The sequence below is a fragment of the Phyllopteryx taeniolatus genome, chromosome 15, assembly GCF_024500385.1.
Source record: "Phyllopteryx taeniolatus isolate TA_2022b chromosome 15, UOR_Ptae_1.2, whole genome shotgun sequence".
In the NCBI taxonomy this organism is placed as follows: Eukaryota; Metazoa; Chordata; class Actinopteri; order Syngnathiformes; family Syngnathidae; genus Phyllopteryx; species Phyllopteryx taeniolatus.
Genome location: NC_084516.1, coordinates 17,657,414 through 17,681,138, shown reverse-complemented (window position 1 = coordinate 17,681,138; position 23,725 = coordinate 17,657,414). Strand labels below are relative to the sequence as shown.

General features: G+C 40.9%; 1 protein-coding gene across 15 annotated transcripts in view; it reads left to right on the top strand.

Moving 5' to 3' along the window:
• dnm1a (dynamin 1a) overlaps positions 1–23,627 on the top strand; it is a 55,675-nt gene extending 32,048 nt beyond the window's left edge. For 6 of the 15 annotated variants that reach the window (XM_061799930.1, XM_061799917.1, XM_061799925.1 and 3 more), the window contains 7 exons: positions 16,084–16,193; positions 16,961–17,072; positions 17,238–17,252; positions 17,677–17,847; positions 17,920–18,161; positions 18,388–18,579; positions 21,398–23,627. In XM_061799930.1, the coding sequence (XP_061655914.1) occupies positions 16,084–16,193; positions 16,961–17,072; positions 17,238–17,252; positions 17,677–17,847; positions 17,920–18,161; positions 18,388–18,579; positions 21,398–21,428 (873 nt within the window). In that variant the 3' untranslated portion in view covers positions 21,429–23,627. Of the gene's footprint in view, positions 1–16,083; positions 16,194–16,960; positions 17,073–17,237; positions 17,253–17,676; positions 17,848–17,919; positions 18,162–18,387; positions 18,580–19,546; positions 19,584–20,004; positions 20,042–20,161 lie in introns of all 15 variants that reach the window. The other 9 variants (XM_061799928.1, XM_061799918.1, XM_061799927.1 and 6 more) reach the window with 7 other exon arrangements.
• The last annotated feature ends 98 nt before the right edge of the window (positions 23,628–23,725 follow it).

Here is a 23,725-nt window from a genome sequence, read left to right as displayed (position 1 = left end):
TGAGAAGAAGAAAAGACATTTGAAAATAAAAGAGAAATGTGCCTTCAACAGCTAAATGACTGCGATTTTCGAAACTTCCAGCACAAGTGGTTTTCATTTGTTCGCATTAACACATTCGTTTACACTATCTCACATGGGCATAAATGAGTGGAAAACTCTGCTGTCCTGATGTGGAAGAATTGTTTTTTTCTTCTTAGTGTATGCGTACACAAGAATTTAGAAGCAAAACAAGTGTCAAAAACAGCATGAAAATTTTACGTGGGTTTGTGCGAACATCAAAAGTTTCTCCTCTAATAGACGCCAGATCTCAATGAATCACCAAGTGCGTCGTCCACATAAAACAAATGAGTGGCTCATCTCAAACGGATATGCCTCCTTTCCCCCGTTTAATGACATGATGGTTTGAATGTTCGAACCATCATATCGTCAGCCCTGAGTTATGTTAGTTATCGCAACATACACGGAAAGTCCGCTGAACTGTTCTCCGGGTTTGGTCACGTAACCTTCCGCCTATAACTGACACAACATGCTAGGGTAATTGTGACATTATTTTTAATCGATAGCAGAGGGGGATATTGCCCAACATGGCGACTCCCTGAGATGGATGAAAGTCGATGAATCAATCTGCTTTAATTCCTCAAACGCAATGTTATCCAGAATACCATATTTGGACTGTGGTGGGGGGTAGAGGAAGGGGGCAGGGGCACAATCAACATGGTCTTGCAAAAAAAAAAAAAGATTTCCCCTTAAACTGATGACCCCTGCTGAATTCTGTTGCTAACCAAAACAGCAGCACCTACTGAAACACATAAACAGTTTCCTCGAAGCATTCGTGTGGATGATGTTGTAAACGAGTTCCCTACGCAGTATTAAAGATTATTTTAGATTATGCGAAGAGTCTTCTGTGTCGTGCGTTGTCTGGCCCTTTACCTAGGACCTGTTTGCCCTGGTTGACCCTGCCAGGGGCATAAAGCCCCCGACAGCTTTGCTCCAAGGATCACTGGGACACATCCGCCACGATGAGGAGACGGCTCAGGGCGAAGGATAAACTTAAATATGTACACTGCATACACTACTGTTAATAAATTAGGAGTGCTTGTCTGCAAAAAAACAAACAACGAAACAACATCTCTAAGTGACACTCCTCGGTGGTGTATGTATGTGTGTGTGTACACAGTATATTTAAATATATATATAATTTTTCACAACATGTTATTCATTAGTTTAAAAAAACTATGCAAAAAAATGAATGTCAGTCGTGTACTAATTCCTTGACGTTATTTTGATAAGAAATCCCACTAAATTCAGCTCTTATTTTTCCATCTTTGCGTGGCACATCCCTTGCGATGTCACTTTTCATTGTGCGAACATTTCTCTTTGCGGGGGGCATGTTCATGTGCTTCTTTCCCCCTACAAGACTTGGTGTGGATGCATGTGTGCGTGCGTGTGTGTGAGACTGGGGTTCCCTGATCCTGCTGTAAAGCTGCCAAAAAGCCAGACTTACCAAGTGATCCCAGCAGTAAACATCTTAAGGGGAGGGGGGGCGGCTTACATCACACTCACATGCCTTCTCTGAACTGTGTGTGTTTGTGTGTGTGTGTGTGCGTGCGTGTGCGGCAGGGCTTTAAATGGAAACAGGCCTGCTGGTTTGCGGTTTTTGTTGCTGCTCCGAGGCGGGACGCCATGTTTGCATTGTTTTTGTCTTTGAAAGGGAACTAAAGACGCTGTGTGAAGGCCGACTGCAACTCCCCCCACACCCCTTTGGGGTAAATACAGTGACAGACGAGGCAAGGGGGGAGTTGGGCTAAATATGACGTCAGCTGCAAACAACCACTAAGATTTTTTCTCTTTTTTGGGGGGGGGTGTCTATTCAAAGACTAGTAAAAATAAAAATAAAACCGACGAGACAATGACAGAGTGGGTGCTCCTAACATTTTTGTGTGCTCTCTGCACATAACGTGGTCATTTGAGGTGGGGACATAATTGTACGTGTCGGTCGCTTTGGGTTGTCTATTCATATTCTGCATGGGTGAGCCGTTTCTGGCTTCCATCCTCAGCTAAATTTAAACGTCCTTCATGTTGTTTGTTTTTTTTAACCCTTTTAGAACCTTCTTTGCTAACATGGACCTTGAAGGTCTCACATGGAACCATTTAATTAATTTAAGATAAACAGTAAAAAACTGGAAAACATGCAAGAATAATATCAGCAATGTGTAATGGAGCTCGCTCTCTCTCTCTCTCTCTCTCTCTCTCTCTCTCTCTCTCTATATATATATATATATATATATATATATATAATGACATATCATTATAATGCCATCATTATAATAATACTAGAATAACAATAATTGTGAGGAAAAAGTCAAAGTAAAAAAAAAAAAATACGGGAATTTTGTAAGAATTATTTTACATGCAACCAAAAAAGTTATAATAATATATATATATATATATATATATATATATAATATTTCACTGGTATTTTTAAGTGTCTTGTAGCAATATGTATCATTTTTAACACAACACATTAAAAAATGTTTTATTTGAACTACTTTAAAGGTCACGAAAGTAAAAAATTATGATAAAATATTCAGATTTTTTTACATATTTTAAAAGTCACAGATGTTACAAAGTTGGAAACAATTTCTATTTTAAAAATTCACCTCAGATGTTTATATAATCCTTTCGGGGAATAGCATTTTCAAATGTTTTAAAAGTCACAGTTGGGCAACATTTGGTATTTTAAAGTGCGTTTTAAACAAATCACAAAAGTTTAAAGGTTTTGGGTATTTTTAAAGTATTTTACAAGTCACACAAGTTTGAAAACGTGAGCAGTAAACTCTTTATTTTAAAATATCATTATAATATAAGGGTAAATCTATGATGTGCTGAGAATGTTTCGACTCTCACAAGCTGCTTCAAGAAATCAAATAACAGTTACGAATTGGAAGCGTCTTTATTTCAGTGTTTTTCTGGAACAGCTTTTACAAGTTGAACATGTTCTTTAATTTGGTAACATCGCAAATATCAGTACATTGTACAGTAGTCTGTAGATGACATCCACAACAACATCTCTGGCTCGGTTTCTTAAAGGTGTTTGTGGTCCATTCAGAACCTCTCAAATTGATTCTTCCGCTTCCTAAGTCGAGCTCAGGGAGGTAAAGTGGTGATTCTGGTCCCGTGCTTCCCCGGGCCAGCCTAACCAATGTGCAGACTACTGTACAACCACTACTTCCTGAACAGGTAGTCTGAACACTGGGCGGGCGGGCCGGGCTTGAGTGATGCTGGATTTATTTATTTGGATGCTCTTTCCTGCGAAAAAGAAATTGTAGCGCATGCTTTTACTCACCAGAGCCCATGAATGCTCCACTGGATGATGGGGGGAGGAGAAAGAGGAGGAGAGGTGAGACAGAGGTGATAGCCGCTGATTGGCAGATTCCCCGAAGTTGCCTCCCCAGCATCCCGCTGTAAGGCGCATTCCAGACATCTGTCGAGGGGAAACGCGTTGAAAGATGGTCACAAAAAGTTATTAACAAAGATTTAAAAACTACACCACAAACCTATGAGTGATGGGTTCTGATCCTAAAATTCCCTCTTCTTCATCATAAATGAGATTACCTGTAGTTGGAGCATCTCTTCTTCCCATCATCTTTTCCTTTTTTTTTTTTTTTTTTGGGCGAAGGGGGGGGGGGTCGGGGGTGGGCTCCTCATCTTCCACATTGACTGGAAAAGAAAACTTTGCCCATTGTTTGCCTTCGCAAAGTTAAAAAAAAAAAAAAAAAAAGAAAAGGCACTCCTCTGCGTCCACCTTGCTGGAGGCTTGACGTGGCAAAGGACTGACCACCAACAAGTTTCCCCTCCAAGAGACAGAACGAAGAAAATGGGTGAGCAGGAGAGAGAGGTGATAGGGAGAGAGAAAGAGGAGGAGCTCCCCCCCCCAAATCTCTGTCCCTTTCTACTTCCTCTGCACCCTCCCTCTGATTTGCCTCAACCACCCCCTACCACTCCCCTTTCGTCCATCACCACCTCCCCACCGGCCCTCACCGGCTTCCACGGAGAAAGTGGAAGTTCAAAGGTGAACAGGAAGTGAGGGCCATTCATTCTGTTGTAAGATGTTTAGAACATCTCATAGCGTCCCTCCATCCAGTCTACGCTATCTGTGCATGATCAATGATGATTTGCATGCTGAGGGGATGGAGGGAGGAGGAGGTGTGGATGAGAGCAGAGGCCCGGGCAGGAATGTCTGCGTTTTGTTGGCAAGCAGGAGGAGGAGGAGGAGGAGGAGGAGGAGGAGGCCTTGTAATAACTCCAGATGTGCGGCCCTGTGGTCTCCATCGCGCTCTCGCTCCCTCTGTTTTTGCTTCTAAAGCTGATTTCCTCTCGCTGTCAGGGCCGAATAAAGAAGCCTTTATGCAGACCCTCGCTACACACGTGCATGGAGAAGGGGGGACAGGGGGGTGATATATAGGGGCTAAATCAGAAACAGAACAAATGATTGTGCATATACAGTACTGTGCAAGTCTTTGATTTGTTGTTTTAGCAATGCGATAATGATCGTGTACAGTTAGTTGCTGACATGGCTTTGTGCACACAGCACAATGGATTTGAACTAAAACAGTCTAGATGTGACTAACTTTCTGCTTTAATTGAAGAGGGTTCACCAAAATATGGCATTTGGCATTTAGGAATTCGATATTTTATCAAGTGAGCTCCATTTTCACATACATTTGGACAAAGTGACATAATTGTATTTACCATAATTTCTTGTGTATAATATGCATTTTTTAAAAAAAAAGAACATTTCATTTAAAAAAAAATCAAGAGTGCGTATTATACATTATTATATATAGGTGAAAGAAAAAGTAACAAAATTTGTCAGCCTTTTAAGCTGGCGAAAATAATACATTTCCCAGCTACTACTTCTTAGCAATATTACATTGTATTGACATATCCTAGAACCTGGTGGTGTTTGACGTAACACAGCATCAGATTTAGCATCTTAGTTTACTAGACGGCAAAAACGCTCACCCGTGAATTTGTAATATACCTCGCGCATGTAATTATAATTCCTCCGACTAAGTAACTGCTTCCGTCGACGGAAGTATCAGTGTCGTCAGCGCAAACACACAGAGCAAGGCAAGCGTTTCCCACTTTTGGTTTGTTTGGCGCACGCGCAAAGGCAGGCATTTTCTGCTGAGAACTTTAACATTTATTTGAAAACCCTAATAAAATACGAATTACCATGCGGTAATACTTTATTTTTGAGCATGGATGCCAGCAATTATGGGGTGCATAGAAGGAAAACTCAGCTCCGAAAGTGTGATTTTGGGGGATGTGTGTTTAATATTCGAGAGCACATTATACATGAAAAAATTATAGTAATACTTTTGTTTGTGGTCAGTGACTGGAGATGTTTTGCCAGGCATTCATTTGCTGCTTGTATTTGAGTCTTGAGGGCTTTCCCATACCCCCCCCCCCCCCCCCCCCCCCCCCCCCCCCCCCCCCCCCCAAATGTCTGCACTCCTCCTGGTGCAAATTTGTGTTTATACAACTTCATTTTGGGCGGAAATTCGCCCCCCGAAGTCAGTTTCATTTAGCAACATGAAATTTCGTATGGGCTGAAATATGTGCCAGCAGGAACTGAATTGTAATCATTTATATTTGAATTTGAATAGTTGTATTTCAAAAAAAAAAAACTAAAAATGAATTTGAACAACGTAATTTTAATTTGAATAGTTTAATTTGCAACATTGCATTTAAAACTGAATCTGAAGAGTAAAATTGGAAATTGAATTGAGGTTTAGCAATTCAAATTCAAATATAAACGATTCAAATTCAGTTCCTGCTGGCACATCTTTCAGCCCATAATTTGGTAGGCATGTCTATCATGACGAGACCCACGAAAAGGAACTAATCTGAAAAAGACACAGGAAGTCTGCCATTTTGGTTTGAAGCAGCCGTTATGGACATTTCCGTGAGTCCTTCAAAAACAAGCCACTCGTAGAGATTTTGTCTGATTTCTATCAAATTTCAATCACTTATACTATTTAGCCATTTAGTGAAATGTTTTTGTTTCAGTCATTATGTGTATGCGGACAAATGGATGTGTATAGATGCTTAACTCTGGATTCTGGCTTGAGTTCACTGCCTCCCCACTTTAGGGCATGGGGGTGCAGGGTTCATTTTGTCATTGTTTGCAGCCCTAATTTATTCATTGTTACCCCTGTCTGCAGTCACATCATCAATAAACACCACCATGTTTGACACTTGATGTGGTATGCTTTGGATCATGTGTTTTTGTTGTTGTTGTTTCTTCCTGTCATTCTGATACAGGCTGAGCATAGTTTCATTTGTCCAAAGAATCAAATTATCTAAAAAGTACACACAATTAAGGCATGAAAAGTTCAAACTTGCCTTGCTTCTTTCACAAATACACACCATTTAAATTTCATTCCGAACTGCAGGCGCTGGCAGACAGGAGTAATCAATGCTCATGTTTCCAGGTGTGTGTGTGTGCGCGGCGTGTGCATGTGCAGAGGTGGCGGCCAAGTTCGTGTGTTTGTTTTAGCTTTGGTTTCTGAGCTCGAACCTGAGCTTCAAATCAAAGCAGGCACGCTCCCGGGAGAGGCGAGTCAGCAGCAGAGCCAGGGAAAGAGGGATGTGGAATGAGAGAGAGGAAGAGAGGAGGACGACAAATGGCTGAACAGAATGTGCTGCAAAAAAAACAAAAACAAAAAAAGAGGTTAAAGTGATTTCAAGCTAAGAGCGTGTACAAAAATAAAACTTACGCATCAACACCAACCAGATATAATTCATTGAAAACACTTCCGTTCAAAAAAAAAGTTGGGTTACCAACAGCAGGAGGCACAGCATCAGATCTGCAGAACTGTCCTCATTCTTACACATGGTTCCAAGCCTACACAACCACTTGTTGCTAGGCACAGTTTGTGGGGCTCAGTCGGAATAGCCCCATGCACCAATAAAAAAAAAAAAATATATATATATATATATATATATATATATATATATATACGCCAACCATGCCTGTTAGGCTGTTTGAATATCAAACTCAGGACTTTACGGAAAGAATTCAGATGGACACAAGCTCAGGACATTTCGCTAAAAACTGTACTGTAAGGATTAATGTGCATTTTATGCAAAAAGAAAAAGGGACATTACTAACCTTTGACCGGGAAAACTCCAAGGGGAGTTCCTACTCGCAAATTTGGGGCAAATCGCTGTAAATAAAGACACACTAAAAGACGACATGAACAATATTTATCTGAATTTGCTTGTTGCACTAGAAAATGACATTTCGCTCGTTATTGAATAAAATCTCACCCTAGGCCATCTTAAAAGACGGGTTTTGTTGTCAAATGATCAATTCACAAACCCAGGACTAGCTTATCATCAGCCATGTTTTTGATTTATTTATGACGAGGACGCTACGAGTGTCATATTTCCAACTTTTCACTGGTGTCGAATGCAGCATTTTCTGTACATGTGAATCTCATCACTTTAGTGGTACTCTGTATTAAGTATAAGATATATATCGGAAGGAAAAACATCATTTTCGAGCAGCACGTGCTCGCCTTGGCAGTGAAGCACGTTGTGATGCGTTACTTTATTCACGATATCTCCCTAAATGATTGTGAGAGCTGGCTCTTCTCGATTGAGGTTTGGGGAAAAGTGTGGTTTTATCAGACTGATGAGTCACGTAACTATTGAATATTCTTCCTTGTGTAAATTATGAAGCCAATGCAGTGCATTTTTTGGTCATACAAAGGCTTCTTAGAAACAAAGGCTGGCAGACTTGAATGAAAACAGAGCCAACTCGAATGGAGAGGAAACCACGTAATTCTATTCTACGCTTAATTATGTCTATTATGCAGAGACTAAATTTACTTTGTTTCCTGTAAGCACTCATTCTGATTTTTGTAGTGCAAATGTTACGTTCTGGCAGCTCACTTTACTGTGGAAAATTCTCTGAGAAGATCATTTGCCTCGCGTTCAGATGAGTGCGTCGGGATTGGAAAGAGGCATCTGGAATACTGGCGGTCTAAATAAAGATAATTTTACCTTTTAGAAACCAAAATAGTGGAATTTCCCTATTCTGCCTAAATCTGTTCCTCTACATACAGTATGTCAGTAGAGTGGCTGGAACCACGGCCATGTTTGGTTTGCATATGTAAACCTTTTAATCACAGGGTTAGACTGACATCATGCTTTAACCTTGGGACTTGAACGCATCATTCTGTAGGTGGTTACATGAGGTATTTATTTATACGTGTGCTAACATTCCAGACACAACTTCTTTGCGATTCTGACATTTGACGATTTATGCAGCTATATCGCTTTGTGTATGAGTAAAGGGCACATCCGTCATCCATGTGTGTCCTTTTTGGACACGCCCCAGCCCCCCCCCCCCCTTTTTCAAACTAAAGTAGCCCCAAGGTTGCAGTGCTGACCTTCTGCAGAAGTAAATGCAGCGCGAGTCATTAAGTGATTAGCAATTAGCTGCTAAACAGAAAGTCGTCAGCTAGCCTGACTCCAATGAATGAAAGCATCATTGTCACGTCATCAGTGGTGTTTTATATACACATATATATATATATATATATATGTTTAAATTACATGCATACAAGTAAAACATGTAACTCCATATATGTGGGAGTTTTATTTGCATCAGAAAAAAATGACCCAAAAAATGTTTTCTTTGTGTTTTGGACAAAAGAAGAAAAATCACAAAATGTCTCTTTTAACAGCAAATTCTGGTTTCTTTTAAAACTTCACAACCACAAGACATATTTACCTAATTGGCAATGAACATCAGAGTTCCTCTCAATCTTTTTTCCTTGTCACAGCCACTTGTTGCTAGGCAGAATTTGTAGGGCTCACCTGTGCCTGTGGCCAATAATGATTCCAGCTATCCATTTTCTACAGCATCCATGTTTATTCGGGTCGTGAGACTATGCCAGATGACTGGGCGAGAGGCGAGGTACACCCTGCGCTAGTGATCAGTCAACCACAGTGCATTAAGAAACAAACGTGGAGTCTTCAATGAGCCTAAAATGCTCGGGTTTTGGGAATGTGGGAGGAAGCCAGGAGGCCTGCAGAAAACCCACACAAGCAAGGGGAGAACTGGCAAACTCCACACAGAGACTCAGATGACCCTGAATCTCCTGACTTTGAGGCAGTGCTAACCACTATCACACTATGCTGACTTTAACATTTGAATGCCCAGAATACCAAGGATTTCTAACAAATGCAAGATTAAAGGCAAAATCATGGGCGGGAAAGAAATGATGCCCCAGCGAAGCCTGAAAGCGTAAACTAAGAATCCCATCACATTATACGGTCGTCATCACGCTTTATTTAATACAAAGAAAAACTGTTTGGTTAGTTTATAAAAGGGAACTTATTGTTTTTAGTTATGTCCACTTAATTGCATAGTAAATATTTACGTTTTATTCAACATTTATGTTTTCTGACCATTGAAAGAACTTTATTCCTACTATTTGTGATCTTTCAAATTAGTTTTTCAAGATAGGGTTAGGGTTTCAAATCAAGGCTTTAAGCCAGTGTTAGGGTTCCAAGTCGGTTTCAAAATAGGGTTTCAAGCCAGGTTTAGGCTTTCAAATATTTTTTAAAATGGTAGATGCCAGTCATGCCCACAAGAGTAGTGGCAAATTCTGATGTCTGTCACTAATAACAATCAAATTATTTGCTCTGTATTAAATATGAATACATTTAAGACCAAAAGAAAAACAGTCACTGCTGGTTCCCACGAAGAAGGACAGCATTCTTTTATTTTTTTTTATTTTTTTTTATGGTGGACAGTTTCGATAAGGTTTTTAATCGAGACTATCAGGTTCCTTCTCATCCGCATCGTTATCAGATGTGAGTCAATTATAAACGATGTGCTAGAAAGCCTGCCACCCTTGTCGCTAAGATAACTGCTGTGTTTTTAACACGGCGCCCCCCAGGGGAGGCCCCATCAAACTCATCCCGGTCGTATATCACTCAGCCTCGCCGATTAAAAATGTTGACGTGCGGCTTTACTTTAAATAAAGCCTGGATGACGATTGCACATGATGTTTTGGTGCTTCCTTGGTGACTTTGGCTTTTCAATTGGGTCACGTTAGATTGTATAGAAGAGAAAGAACAAGGTCTTTCTTTGACTTTGCGACAAATCTGCTTGTCAAAAGCGTCGACTTGTACCCTTCCTCTCACCACGTGGGGACTTGTGAAGCTGTGCTTCATTTGTACAGACGCAACTCAATATTGCAATGGCGGAGGAGCGACGGGACGGGACGGGGTTGTGGGGGGGGGTGAAGAGGAGGCTCGTGAAAATTGCCGCTGGCTGCCACCCAGGCCCAGTCTTTGTGCTAATGACGGGTTAGAAGCAGTGTTATTGCTCCCAGATGCTGTGCGGCTTCTCCATCACCACTTTGATGCCCGGCTCAAAGTCACTAGGACTTCTGTCTCACTCACATCCACGTTAGACAAGATGCCATAATCAAATTCTTTTTGGCATCCTCCCATCGAATGATCCTGAATTGTACAAATGTATTTTAGACTGTGCGCGTCCAACCTTTCGATCGGTTTTTCCTTTTTTCTTTTTTTTACGTTTATTCAGAGTTCATTCTGAACTTCCTCTGGCGTTTCATAATGAGCCCGCTATTACTCACTAACCAAACAAAAGCATGGAAAGTACTTTGCATTTGCGCAACGGCCCCAAACACCGCAAGCGGTGTTTTTTTACTGCTTCATGTGTGACGGACCGCCTAAGTGTGACTCAAATGAGCGTCACTATGGAAGGCACTGATGCCACCTTTCTCTGGGAAGGAGCCTCACTGACAAAAGATTGCAACAGCACCATTCCACTCGCTTGTAGGTCCTTTTGCTGTATTTTACTGTATCGTTGCTGTCTACCTCAAATTTTTACCATTTTTATCTTCGTTTTGAAGCTAGTTAGTTAATAATTATTTTGGAAAAAAACTTTACAAAATTGCTAGTTAAGCATATCACTCAGTGTCGTCAATATTTTTTATATATTTATATTTTATGTATTATAAAATAATAAAATAACCATTAAAAAGTTATTAGAAAATATATATATACTATTCATGCTTTTTGGAGGATAGCAATGTTTTGCAATGTCATATGGAAATGTGACACCCAAATGTGCAAGGAGGGAGGTCACCAAAGTATTAAAAGAATTTGACCACTGTTGTAAAACGACACAACAAAACAATAACGTTGAAAAGTAATAATGCATGCATTTACATGTCTTCCTTTAAATGGCACTTTGCAACGACGTGGTGGGAAAAATGTTGTGTGTAACTATCGGCGGTTGCCAAGGAAACAATATATAATATCTAACGTATTTCTGGCATATATTTTGGATTTTATTGGCCCGGGGGGCACAATAAAAAAAAAAAAACATACTTCCAAGTTCTGTGTCTTTTTTATGAAAGGTTTTGGTTTTTTTAAATGAAAATAACAAAAAATGTTAGTAACAAAATGTAGTGAGACATCATTTTCATTGGACTGCGGCAATATGTACCATCAGAATTGACGAAAGAAATAATGGATACCAGACCCAATCGCTGTTGTTTCTTTGACATCTTGGGCTACACTGTTAGTTTTTCCAAAGAAAGACCGAGAGCGTTGGCAGGAAAATACAAAAACTAAGGAACTTATTCCCAAAGCAGCACTAGAGACAAGCTTATTTACACTCCTTTATTTTTGTATTATATCTCTGCTCTGTGTTGCATATAAAATACATTCTTATTCTGCTACAAATCAAGTGCCACCTCAGAGTTTAACACATTCCCTGCCATTGACTGCTTTAGAAGTCAAATGTCCATGTTAACTGGGAAGGCTGGCAGTGAATGAGTTAATTGTTGTCTATGCAATATAGGTCATTCAAAGAGATGCCAGAAGTAAATAAATGTTAAAGAAATTAAAAATACCCCCCAGTGACAACACACTAACACCTGAAGTGCAAAGACACTGAGGCAGGTATGTGGGGACTAGTGTGACTCAGGAAAAGGGCCCCGTTTCCAGGGATGGCCCCGACAAGTGTAAAGTATTCAGCAAAGCCTCGTGGAACGTGATGGAGCATTTGCTAATCCGGAGACAGGAAACCTTCAAGGTGGCTGAGATGATTGCCAGACGCGTCCACCCCTGAGTCCCGTCAGTATCGTCTTTCGCCTCCTACTCGTCCTCCTCCCACTTCTGTAGCTCAGGTGTCTTCACCAAAGATGGAAGCTGACGAGCGCAAATCGTCTCGACCGCTCAGCCCCAAAGATTATACAAGATGTGGCTACGGGGCTAAGGCTAGAAAGCGCCGTTGCCACATTAACTTGAGGCTTGTGTGCCTGCAAATGGCTGTCTGAGTGGGAAGCGTTGATAGAAAACAGTGACCTCAAAGCACTCAAATACGAATCTCTCGTTGGCCTCAATTGCTTGAAGGTGGGATTTCGCCATGTCAAATGAGTCAGAAGAAAAGGATTTGCGCCTTTGTCAAACAAATACTGCTGCTACTGAAATTTCAATTTGCGTCTGGCATCCTCTCAAACCTGCATTCTCGTACATTTAGTGTTATCACACAAGAAGTCTGACGATGTATTTCAGGAAGTCTAACAATGCTTGATACTCTAAACCCTTCTACACGGTAAAGCCTGCACATCCTGGCTGTACTTTATGGGAGCATATGGCAAAACACTCAATTCAAGGATTCACACACAATTTGTTTTTGAGAGGTTACACAAATACTCGACCAGTTCAGGTTGTAGTCCGCCTTTAGCCCGTAGTCAGCTGGGATAGGCTCCAGCGCCCTGCGACCCTAACCAGGATAAGCGGTGTTGAAAATGGATGGATTTTTATATACTGTATATATTTCTGAGGTTGGGGTTTCAAATCTGAGCAGTGGAGTTTAGTTTGCATGTTCTCCCCGTGCTTGCGTGCCTTTTCTTTGGGTACTCCGACTTCCTCCCACCTTCCAAAAACCTGCAAGTTAAAGGTCCTGTATTTTGGCTCTTTTGACTTCCATTGAGTGACTCTCTAACATGGACTTAGTATAAAAGTGTCAATTTCATTTTAAAAAAAAACCAAAAAAAAAACACCTTGCTTTTGTCATACACGTGTCCAGAAAAGGCTCCTCTGACAGTTGACAATGTTACATCGCAAGTACTAGAAAAAGTTGGTTTGACAAATAATGTCCCCTTTAAGGTCATTGAAGACTACATTTTCCATGGGTGTGAACAGTCGTGTACATGAATGAGTTTAATGAACGAACTATGTCGTATTTTGTGCGAACGTGAACTGAACTTTCTGCCTGATGAACGTTATTGAGGACGCGCTCATTCTGGCGTCAAAGAACGGTTTTCGAACATTCAGCAGGCACCTTCATCTTCAATATAGGACAATAAAACAGAACATAAATTATTCAGTTAAAATGTAGTGCACATAAATGTTAAATAAAAAAAAAATGTACCGGAATAGAAGTTTAAAAACTAATGGTTCTTAAATATTAAATGCAAATGTATTGTACTAAAACGTTTAATTCAACTGAACTGTACACAGGCGGTGATTCTTTCATGTACTAGTAAAGGGAGCCCACGCACCACCAGTGATACTCGTACCACACTTTGAGAATCGCTGCACTATTCAAACAGTAAAAGTCATGTCTCAGATGCAACTCTATGTTTCAACATATGTATTAACAATGATGCTATCCATTTTCACACAAGTGCAGAAAGAAGCTTGATAAAATACAACCCCAATTCCAATGAAGTTGGGACGTTGTGTTAAACATAAATAAAAACAGAATACAATGATTTGCAAATCATGGTCAACCTATATTTAATTGAATACACTTCAAAGACAAGATATGTCATATTCAAACTGATAAACTTTATTGTTTTTAGCAAATAATCATTAACTTGTAATTTTATGGCTGTAACACATTCCAAAAAAGCTGGGACAGGTGGCAAAAAAGAAATTGTGGACGTCGTGTCCTCCGGGCCAAAGAGGAAAAGAACCATCCGGACTGTTATGGACGCAAAGTTCAAAAGCCAGCATCTGTGATGGTATGGGGCTGTGTTAGTGTCAATGGCATGGGTAACTTACACATCTGTGAAGGCACCATTAATGCTGAAAGGTACATACAGGTTTTGGAGAAACATATGCTGCCATCCAAGCAATGTCTTTTTCATGGACGCCCCTGCTTATTTCAGCAAGACAATGCCAAACCACATTCTGCACGACAACAGCGACTACAACAGCGTGGCTTCGTAGTATAAGAGTGCGGGTACTAGACTGGGCTGCCTGCAGTCCAGACTTGTCTCCCATTGAAAACGTGTGGCGCATCATGAAGTGTAAAATACGAAAACGGAGACCCCGGACTGTTGAACAGCTGAAGCTGTACATCGAGCAAGAATGGGAAAGAATTTCACCTACAAAGCTTCAACAATTAGTGACCTCAGTTCCCAAACGTTTATTGAATGTTGTTAAAAGAAAAGGTGATGTAACACAGTGGTAAACATGACCCTGTCCCAGCTTTGTTGGAACATGTTGCGGCCATAAAATTCTAAGTTAATGATTATTTGCTAAAAACAATCAAATGTATCAGTTTGAACATTAAATATCTTGTCTTTGTAGTGTATTGCATTAAATATAGGTTAAACATGATTTGCAAATCATTGTATTCTGTTTTTATTTATGCTTAACACAGCGTCCCAACTTCATTGGAATTGGGGTTGTACAACATCAAGAAAAAGAGAAATATGGAGAGATCAACATATCATTTGTCATTTAAACAGCCTACAGAGCGTGACATATAGTATCGTAGAACACCATTTTTCATTGGCTGACAGGACAGTATATGCTTGAGCTCCACAATTTCTACCTAGCAACAAACAAAAAATTAGCTTTCTCGGCAGTTTGGTTTAATGACGCTTTTGCATATGAGATTTACTTCATAGCTTTCTATCAGCTCTCTTTGTTCCAGTTTGACTTTTTCATACTTGCATGCGAGGGGCTCCGCTCACCTCCTGTTGCACCGCTGCCGTCTGTGTTTAATGGCCACAGGAGAGGAAAATGTATGAATCACTCCCAGAGAGAGGGAAAAACCAGGGGAACAAGACAAAGCGAGAAATTCTCAAGTCTACATATGATTTAAGTCAGCATTCTGCAGCCGAGGGCGATTACTTTTTTTTTTTTTTTATATTTTTGTACAGACACTATGCTGTCGTGTGTGTGTGCGTGTGTGTGTGTGTGTGTGTGTGTGCGTGCGTGTGTGTGTATGTTACATGCATTCAGGGGTTAGGACCATTTGGCTGCACAGGTCTAAAATGCTTTGATGAAGGACACACATTTTCTTGAAGACACACACTAGTTGGGCAGGGCAGGCTGTGGTTAGCACGCCAGATGGCTTTAAGCTTAGTTACAGGCTACCAACGTGTGTGTGTGTCTGTGCGTGTCCATGTGTGTGTGTGTTCATAGAAGCTTGCTCAACCCGGACTTATTTTTAGACTTGCTTTGTTCGTTTTACGATATTAACCATTAAAGGATGTGCAGTTACACGTGCATGGCTGAGGTTGCATTTGGTTAAGTGTGCATGTAACGGAGGAAATAAAAACTTAAATTTTCCCCAATTGGATGCATGTCCTATGCTGTGTGCACATTCAGAAGGACACGTTTTTCTTTTGTGTGTATGTGTGTGTGTGTGTGTGTGTGTGTGTGTGTATGTGTTTCTCATTTGTCGCTCGCCTTCGTTTTACTCCCTTCAGCCGTAATCAAAACCACAGACCTGAGTGCACAACTTTCCCATCCGTCTCGTGTTTTTTTTTCCTCCCTTTTTTTTTGTGTTGTTGAATTTAATGTCAGCTTTTACTCTAGGTCCTCCCCACGGTTCTCCATTTCGTTCAGTTCCTATACTTTGATGCTCAATTGTGTATTAAATGTAAACTATGTCATTTCATATAAAGAACAAACATATCTAGTGTAGTCTATGTACTGTAAATAAAGATGAGCCACTTTGTCCAACCAAGGGTCTCTGTCTGTCTTCCCCTGCAGGAGAAGGAGAAGAAATACATGCTGCAGGTGGACAACTTGAGGCTACGAGATGTCGAGAAAGGCTTCATGTCCAGCAAGCACATTTTCGCCCTTTTCAACACCGAGCAAAGGTTCGCTTGAATCTAATGAGCCTGTACACGTATAATAATGCTACCGATAGTGTCAGAGAGGTATTTTTATTATTTATTATAGACTTCTTTTTTAATCATGCTGCTACCAGACATGGTATCTGTAAAGTTTTTTTTTGTGTGAAGCCCACCCTTCAATGAGTGATGGAATCAGTAATGAATATGATACAAAAGATCAACATTTCAGCTTTTATTTGCAGGTGGATGTGCGATACAATTTTTTCAAAGCACCTGTTTTTATCACTTTTTTTTTTTTTCGAGCAAAAGCATTGGAACATTTTACTGACAGGTGTGTTGTTTTTTTTTTTGCTTGGCTGTTTCCATTAAATAGATTATTCAAACAATACATAGCATTGAATGTTTACACTAAGTTTCAGATCAGGGTTTTGCATGTGAAGACCATATTTGCAGGTGGAGGTGTAACTCACATGGAAACCAGAAAGCAGCCTATGCGTAAAAAGAATAAGCAATTGTGATGGACTGACCTCAAAATAAATGGATTACAGATGTAAATAAGCACTCCCAGGCACTATGGAAATGGAAAGGCAATAGTTGAACGCTTTGATCCACTTGCATAATGTGAAGCTTGAGAAAATGTAAAAAGATTGTGGTTGTCTACGGCCATGTGCTTCTCGCTCTTGTACTGGATCTCATTAAATTGTACACTAATGAAGTGTCCAGTGTGTATACTTTGTATATCTACAAATTGAAGTGGATGAATGTTAATGCTTACCATTTGTATAATGCAGAAATGTTTACAAGGACTACCGTCAGCTGGAGTTGGCCTGCGAGAGTCAGGAGGACATCGATGCATGGAAGGCCTCCTTCCTGCGAGCCGGCGTGTACCCTGAACGCGTCACGGTAACACACTGTCACACCATTCAGCATAAGCACAAGTTAATGATGTGATGTTTGTACATTTGTTTATTTGGTGTCTTGTTTGTCAATACTGTTACATCTCACATCTGCCTTTTTTTTTTGTCTTCTTTCGATGTCTGTTTCCTTCATCGCTGCTTGACCTTGTAGGACAAGGAAGGAAAGGTACGTGCTTCTGTCCGACATCTTCATTCTTCAGCATTTTTCTGTTTCTTTTCAGTTTGCTGCATCATTTCTTAGTTGTTGTATGTTATTTAGCTTTCTTTTTTCGTCAAATTATCCTCTGCAAAATGGAGTAAAATGTGCCCTCACTCAACTTTCATTACGCTGTCAAGCAGCAATTACATGCTAATCCTTTAAGAAGTAAACAATACAAAACAATGTAAACGGTATAATGGAACCAAAACACAGAAAAATACATATGACTATAAATAGTAGAGGCAGCACGGTATACATCTAGTGGTGAGCAAGTCTTCCTCACAGTTCTGAGGTTCAGGTTTCAAATCTCAGCTCTGGTCTCCCTGTGCTATTTAATCTCAGTGTCGTTGAAACTAAACCGAGGTGTCTTGTTTCCACTGTACCTGGACAGAGCGACACAGGTGACGAAAACGGCTCTGACGGTTTCATGAACAGCATAGACCCCCAGCTGGAGCGTCAAGTGGAGACCATCCGCAACCTGGTCGACTCCTACATGGCCATCGTCAGCAAAACAGTCCGCGACCTGATGCCCAAGACCATCATGCACCTCATGATTAATAACGTGAGTTCTCCTTTTTGGAGGGTCGGGGGATTATTTTTGAAGCGCACCGTAACGTTGCGTTGCGCTATCCAGTGTAAAGACTTCATAAATGCCGAGCTGCTGGCCCAGTTGTACTCGTGCGGCGACCAGAACACGCTGATGGAAGAATCTCAGGAGCAGGCGCAGCACCGCGACGAAATGCTGCGGATGTACCACGCCCTGCGAGAGGCGCTCCACATCATCGGCGACATCAGCACGACCACTGTCTCTACGGCCATGCCGCCGCCTGTGGACGACTCGTGGCTGCAGGTCCAGCGGGGCGGATCTGGAGGAAGGTGAGGGATGAACAGGAACTGACTTGTTAGTGTCGTGGTTTACGTAGTTGACTTCCCACTAAATGCCACATTCACAATTGACCGGCCATTTATTGGCAGTCCAGGGTGTAGCCCACCTTTCGTCCTGAGTCAACTGGGATTAACTCCACGTTCTACCTTGACCCTGAAGAGGATAAAGTGTGGAAGATGATGGATGGATGATCTTCATTTCCTCTCCTTCCTCTAGGTCTCCCGCCACCAGTCCGACTCCGAACCGCAGGGCGCCCCCGGGCCCCCCAGCTCGCCCTGGTTCTCGCGGGCCTCCTCCTGCCGGGGGACCCCCCGTACCGTCCCGCCCCGGGGCTTCTCCAGACCCTTACAGCGGGCTGCCGCCCACTGTGCCCTCTCGCCCCAACCGCGCACCCCCGAGTGTGCCCAGGTGAGTTGAAAACTCAAAGTCTTTCTATTGCTCTGTCCTCTCGAGAATTTAGTTGGATTTCATAAAAACAATTTTTTATAGAACTAATGTAGTCCACCAGTAGTGTACTAAACAAGACAAGAGATTCATTATAAAAAATTCATCCAGCATTTTATCTACCTAGCAAACGCAGGAAACAGGGTAACAAAATTGCTTCGCTCTTTTTCGTGCCTGGCCATACATTGCTTGGCAGGATTCAGTCATTGGTGTCCCATAGACCAATTTAAAAAGTGGCTACGTGAGCCACACCCACTCGACTGTTTGAATGGCTAAACTAGAGGCTGGTGTCATGCTCCAGGAATAAGTTAGATAGGCATAGAAACAGCATAACAGAATAGCTAAGCTCCTTTCCCTGCCATGGCCACTTGTTGCTAGGCAGAATTCAGTCATTGTTTTTCCATAGATCAATGAAACAATTTCTTATGTCAGCCACGGCCACCAGACAGTTTGAATCGCAAAACTTGGGGATTGTTGTTTTTTTTTTTTTCTTTTTTTTTTAAATATAAAAAGTACCCCTGGAACAGGAACATTAATTCACATGGCCACAGAAACAGGAAAGAAAATGTGTTGCTGACGGAATTTGTAGAGCCCTGTCATTGGTGTCCTGTAAACCAATGAAAAGAATTGTCTTATGTCAGCCATGCCCACTAGACTGATAAATCATAAAACTATGGGTTATTGGACACGTTATGTTATGTACTGTGATTTGGTCACTCAAATTACAGTTTTGTATTGGGGACCAAATATCGATATTGTAATGTATCGTTGGGATTCCCCATCCCTACTCTTATTAAATATAAAATGATGTCTTCATTGCTCATTTTTGAATGATTTCTTACTAAATTCTTGTGAGAACATCCAAAGCATTGTTGTTTATGACATTTTTTTTTTTTTTTTTTAAATGGTGTGGATCCTCTGTGTTGCTAAGGGGGATGTGAAGACATCTGGATGAGGGCGTACAGGAGGTAAAAAAAAAAAAAAAAAAAAAAAAAGAGTAGTTTTTGGTATGACATAGAAATAGAACAAATAGAGCTCGTAGACCACTTCCTTGTCTTTAAAGTGCCGTCATGCTCACAAGCACCTCACCGGTGTCCTCTTGTTAAAAGCTGTGTTTGAACACAGACACGTGACTGGAATGATGGATGAGGAATAATATAAAATCTTTCAGTTTTTCCACCGACTATGCCTGTCCCGTGTGGATGCTAGCTACCTTCTAGTTAACGTCCCGCCATGTAACTTCCTGTTTCTCTCTTCTTTATCCCCCTTCTTTTTCTTTCTTTCTTTCTTTCTTTTTCTTTCCTTCTTTCCTTGCTTCCTTCTTTCTTTCTTTCATTCTTTCTTCATCACCACTTCCTTACCGCCACACGACCATGTTTCCTTCTACAGAATCACTATCACTGACCAATGAGGACTAATCGTTCTGGTATGTTGGTGCTGTCCACCATTTTTATCGTCAGCATCGTTCTTCCTTCTTCTTCTTACTCCTCTTCCTCTCACTTCATTTAGTTTTTTTCTTTACTCATTTTTGTTGTTCTCTTTACAGAATGCTGCATGGGAACACACACACACACACAACTGAAACGTGTGTTGCGTGAATTTTCAGCATTAGCTCCCGAAAGAACTCAACTTAATTGTTAGCCTCCATTTTGTCGGTGTTATGATGTGTGTGAGATGTACCATTACACCCCATCCGCCCTCTTTAGCAACCATTTTAGAAATGTCAACAACAACAAAAAAGAACTCCCTTACATAATGCTGATTTGTAAGGTGGTTAGCCAATATTAGCTACCGAGGCTAGTAGTGGTAGACTAAAATTCTTTGCAAATTGTTGAATAAAATGTCTAGTCTCTGGACCCCAGTTTTGGTGAAGCATTACAAATATCTCGTGATGAATGATGGAAATCATAATTATAGAAGATAACAATTGTTGTTGCTTAGCTTAGTTTAGTGTGGTGGCCAGGGCTAACGAACAAATTCAAAACATTACTTTTTTTTTTTTTTTTCATCTGAATAAGAATCAAATGTCATGTTGTGAGGTCTTACAAGAAGTCACATACTAAACGTGGCCACGTTTTAGCTCATTAAAGGCTAAGCTAAACTTAGCAAACCTTTCTAGCCAAACTAACAGCATTTACTTGCTGGCTTGTAGAAGAATTGTGATGTATACAGTGATGTATGTATGTATATTTATAGATTGTAAAAGTTGGCCAGCGGTATCCTTTATTTGTAGCCTTATAAGCTAAGTTTAACTTAACGTTACCAATTAGCCATAGGCTATTACCAGCATCTACTGTAAATGCTAGTTTGTAGTAAACGTAGAAGTATCAAGTACAGGTACAGTACACAGTACAAGATGTAAATGTTACCCAGTGGTTTCCTACAGTAAGGAACCTTCAAGCTAATCTATGCTATGCTAACTATCGTAAGTATCAGCATTTATGTGCTAGTTTTTACAGTAGGATATTGGAATCATAGTGTTACAAGGTTACATGTTATATTTTGGCCAGTGGTTTCCTTAGACCTCAAGCTAAAATAAGCTAAGCTATGCTAATGAGCTGCTGCCATGAACAGCTAACGCTGGGAGCGAGGGTTACCAATGATGGTTGTTGCGTTATGTTCTTGAATGAAAACCCACAGTTCCTCCCTGAGATGTTGTCTTTCGAGCCTATGATATTTCAACCCATGGTGGCGCTCTAACGACTCCAAACAAGCCAACGTTAACCCCCGTGTGTGTGTGTGTGTGTGTCCCCTCCCACCCTCTTTGTGTGTGTCCCGACAGTCGGAGACCCCCACCTTCTCCGACCCACTAGACCTCCATGCTCCTCCTCCCTCCCCTTCTTCGGTCCCTCCTCTTCGGGCCGACGGCGCCATCTTCCTGTCTTCTGCGGCGGTGGCTCCATCCTCCTGCTCGTACCGCCAACCCTCAAATTACGCTACCTGTTAACCAGACAGATGCACAACAGCTACACGTACCTGTTGCATGGCCCCCTAAAACACACAGACCCCCTTAAATTCAACTGTGAATATATTAAAAACTGTGTATGACCCGGGTTGCATTTTTAATATTGTCATACATGCGTAAAGAAAAGTTAACCGCTGTATCGTGAAACTAAAATAAAGCAAAACCACTCACCTGACATAGATAGCTTAATACCAGATACAGATGAATACCAGATGCATGACCTATTAAAACGCAGACTCTATTAAAATGAACTGAGACTATATTATGTGCATGACTCGGGTGGCATTTTTAAGCAAACCAGTTGTCGTACGCGCGAGATGTTAACCACTGCGTCATGACACTAAAATAAAGCAAAACTACTCATCCAGCAGATGAAGGGAAATTTCAAATGGAATGGGGACGGGACAGGAAGGCGTTTTGCAGGAGCGATACTGTCACGTTTTACTGGTATAGCAGCAGAATAAAAATCTTTTGCTTCATTGCTATGCTGCTATTTATATCACATTTACATTTTGTACTAAAAAAAAAAAAAAAAAAAAAACTAATTTTCAGCACAATTAGCTTCTTCTGTCACTTTTACTATATGCTCGCCATATCCATTCTGCAGCTACATGCTAATTACGTTAGCATCCGCTTTGTACAAAGTTCATTTGTCTATATAAGAGCTAAATTTGATTGAATTGTTTGTATAACAGGCAGAGAAGAGAGAGAGAAAATTCATTTTCAGCACAGTTAGCTTCTTCTGTCACTTTTATGCTAGCCATATCCATTCTGTGGCTACATGCTAATTACATTAGCATCTGCTTGATACAAAGTTCATTTGTGTATAAAAGTCTTAAATTTGATTGAATTAATTTAGAGCCCTTCCCTTCGTCGCTCTGAGCACCATTTCTGGTGCGATGGTTATCATCACACCTTTTCTCTGGGCCATCACTAGTAACAAAACAAACACACACCCACAGACACACAAGCCAAAGAAAAAGCAAAACATGTGACGTTGGCTTGATTGAATCGATGACCTTTAGTGTGACATCATCCTTGCTCTTTCCGTATATGGTCGTCTCATGCACTCTTTCTTTCTGAACAGCAGGCTGAAAAGGGGCCTAGGAGACACCACACCCTTTTTTTTCATCACTTCATCCATCATCCATCACTCACTCACTCTGCATATCTTACACAGAAGCTATGCAATGCAGGAACGCTCCCTCCCTCCCACCCTCCCTCTCACTTTAAAGCACTATTTTTGATCCTCGGACGAAAGAAACTGTTACCTTTATCAAAGCGGGATATGAATAAAAAGTGCAATATTGTAGCATGTTTCTGTGCTTTAGATTCCCTCCTTAACTGATTTATCTATTTTAATTTTTAGAATTAAAATTGATGATCTGCTCCATCTTTTTCTGCTTTTTTTCGTTGTCAGTGGTCACGGGGGTGAGTGAGAGGAATGCATTCAATGTACACGATTCTCCTTCTGTTTGCTTTGCTCTCAATTGTGCTGTGTTGTATATTTGGAGCCCTTCAAAGCGGTGATGTCGTCAACCAATCAATAAATATAAAATACACCCCGCTCACCCCGAGCAACTCCTGTGCATCTCCACACCTGCAAAAACTTGCACCCTTACTTGTGATTTACAGATAGTTTGTGACAGGACATATCTTTACTGTTATTCTGTATATATGTGTTGTGCCCCTTACTTTTATTTTTTTTAAAAAGCAGGGTCCCCACCCCCAAATATTTGTGACCCGGTTGCCATTTTGGACTGGGACCCTCAGTTTGGGCAACCCTGCTTTCAGAAGCCGTGCAATGTATGAAGTTTGTGTATTTAACTTAAAGACATACTCTAGTGCAGTGATATATGTATATGGATGTCAGCGGAATGTTTGATACTGTGGTGTAGCAGAGAGATTTTGTTTGAACTTCCCCCCCCATGAACTCCCCCCAGTACAGGGAAATGTACTGTTACTGTGGATGCAACCATGACTGCACCCTGCAGGACTGCTATGACATTGATCACGTGCAGAAATAAACTGCAGTGTACTGACAAGAGATTCGTGTTCTTTGTGTTGTTAAAATGTTCTAAAAGTTGTTTTGATCCTGTGTGTTGTACCCACTGACTCGTTAAAATTTTGACAGTTACAAACATG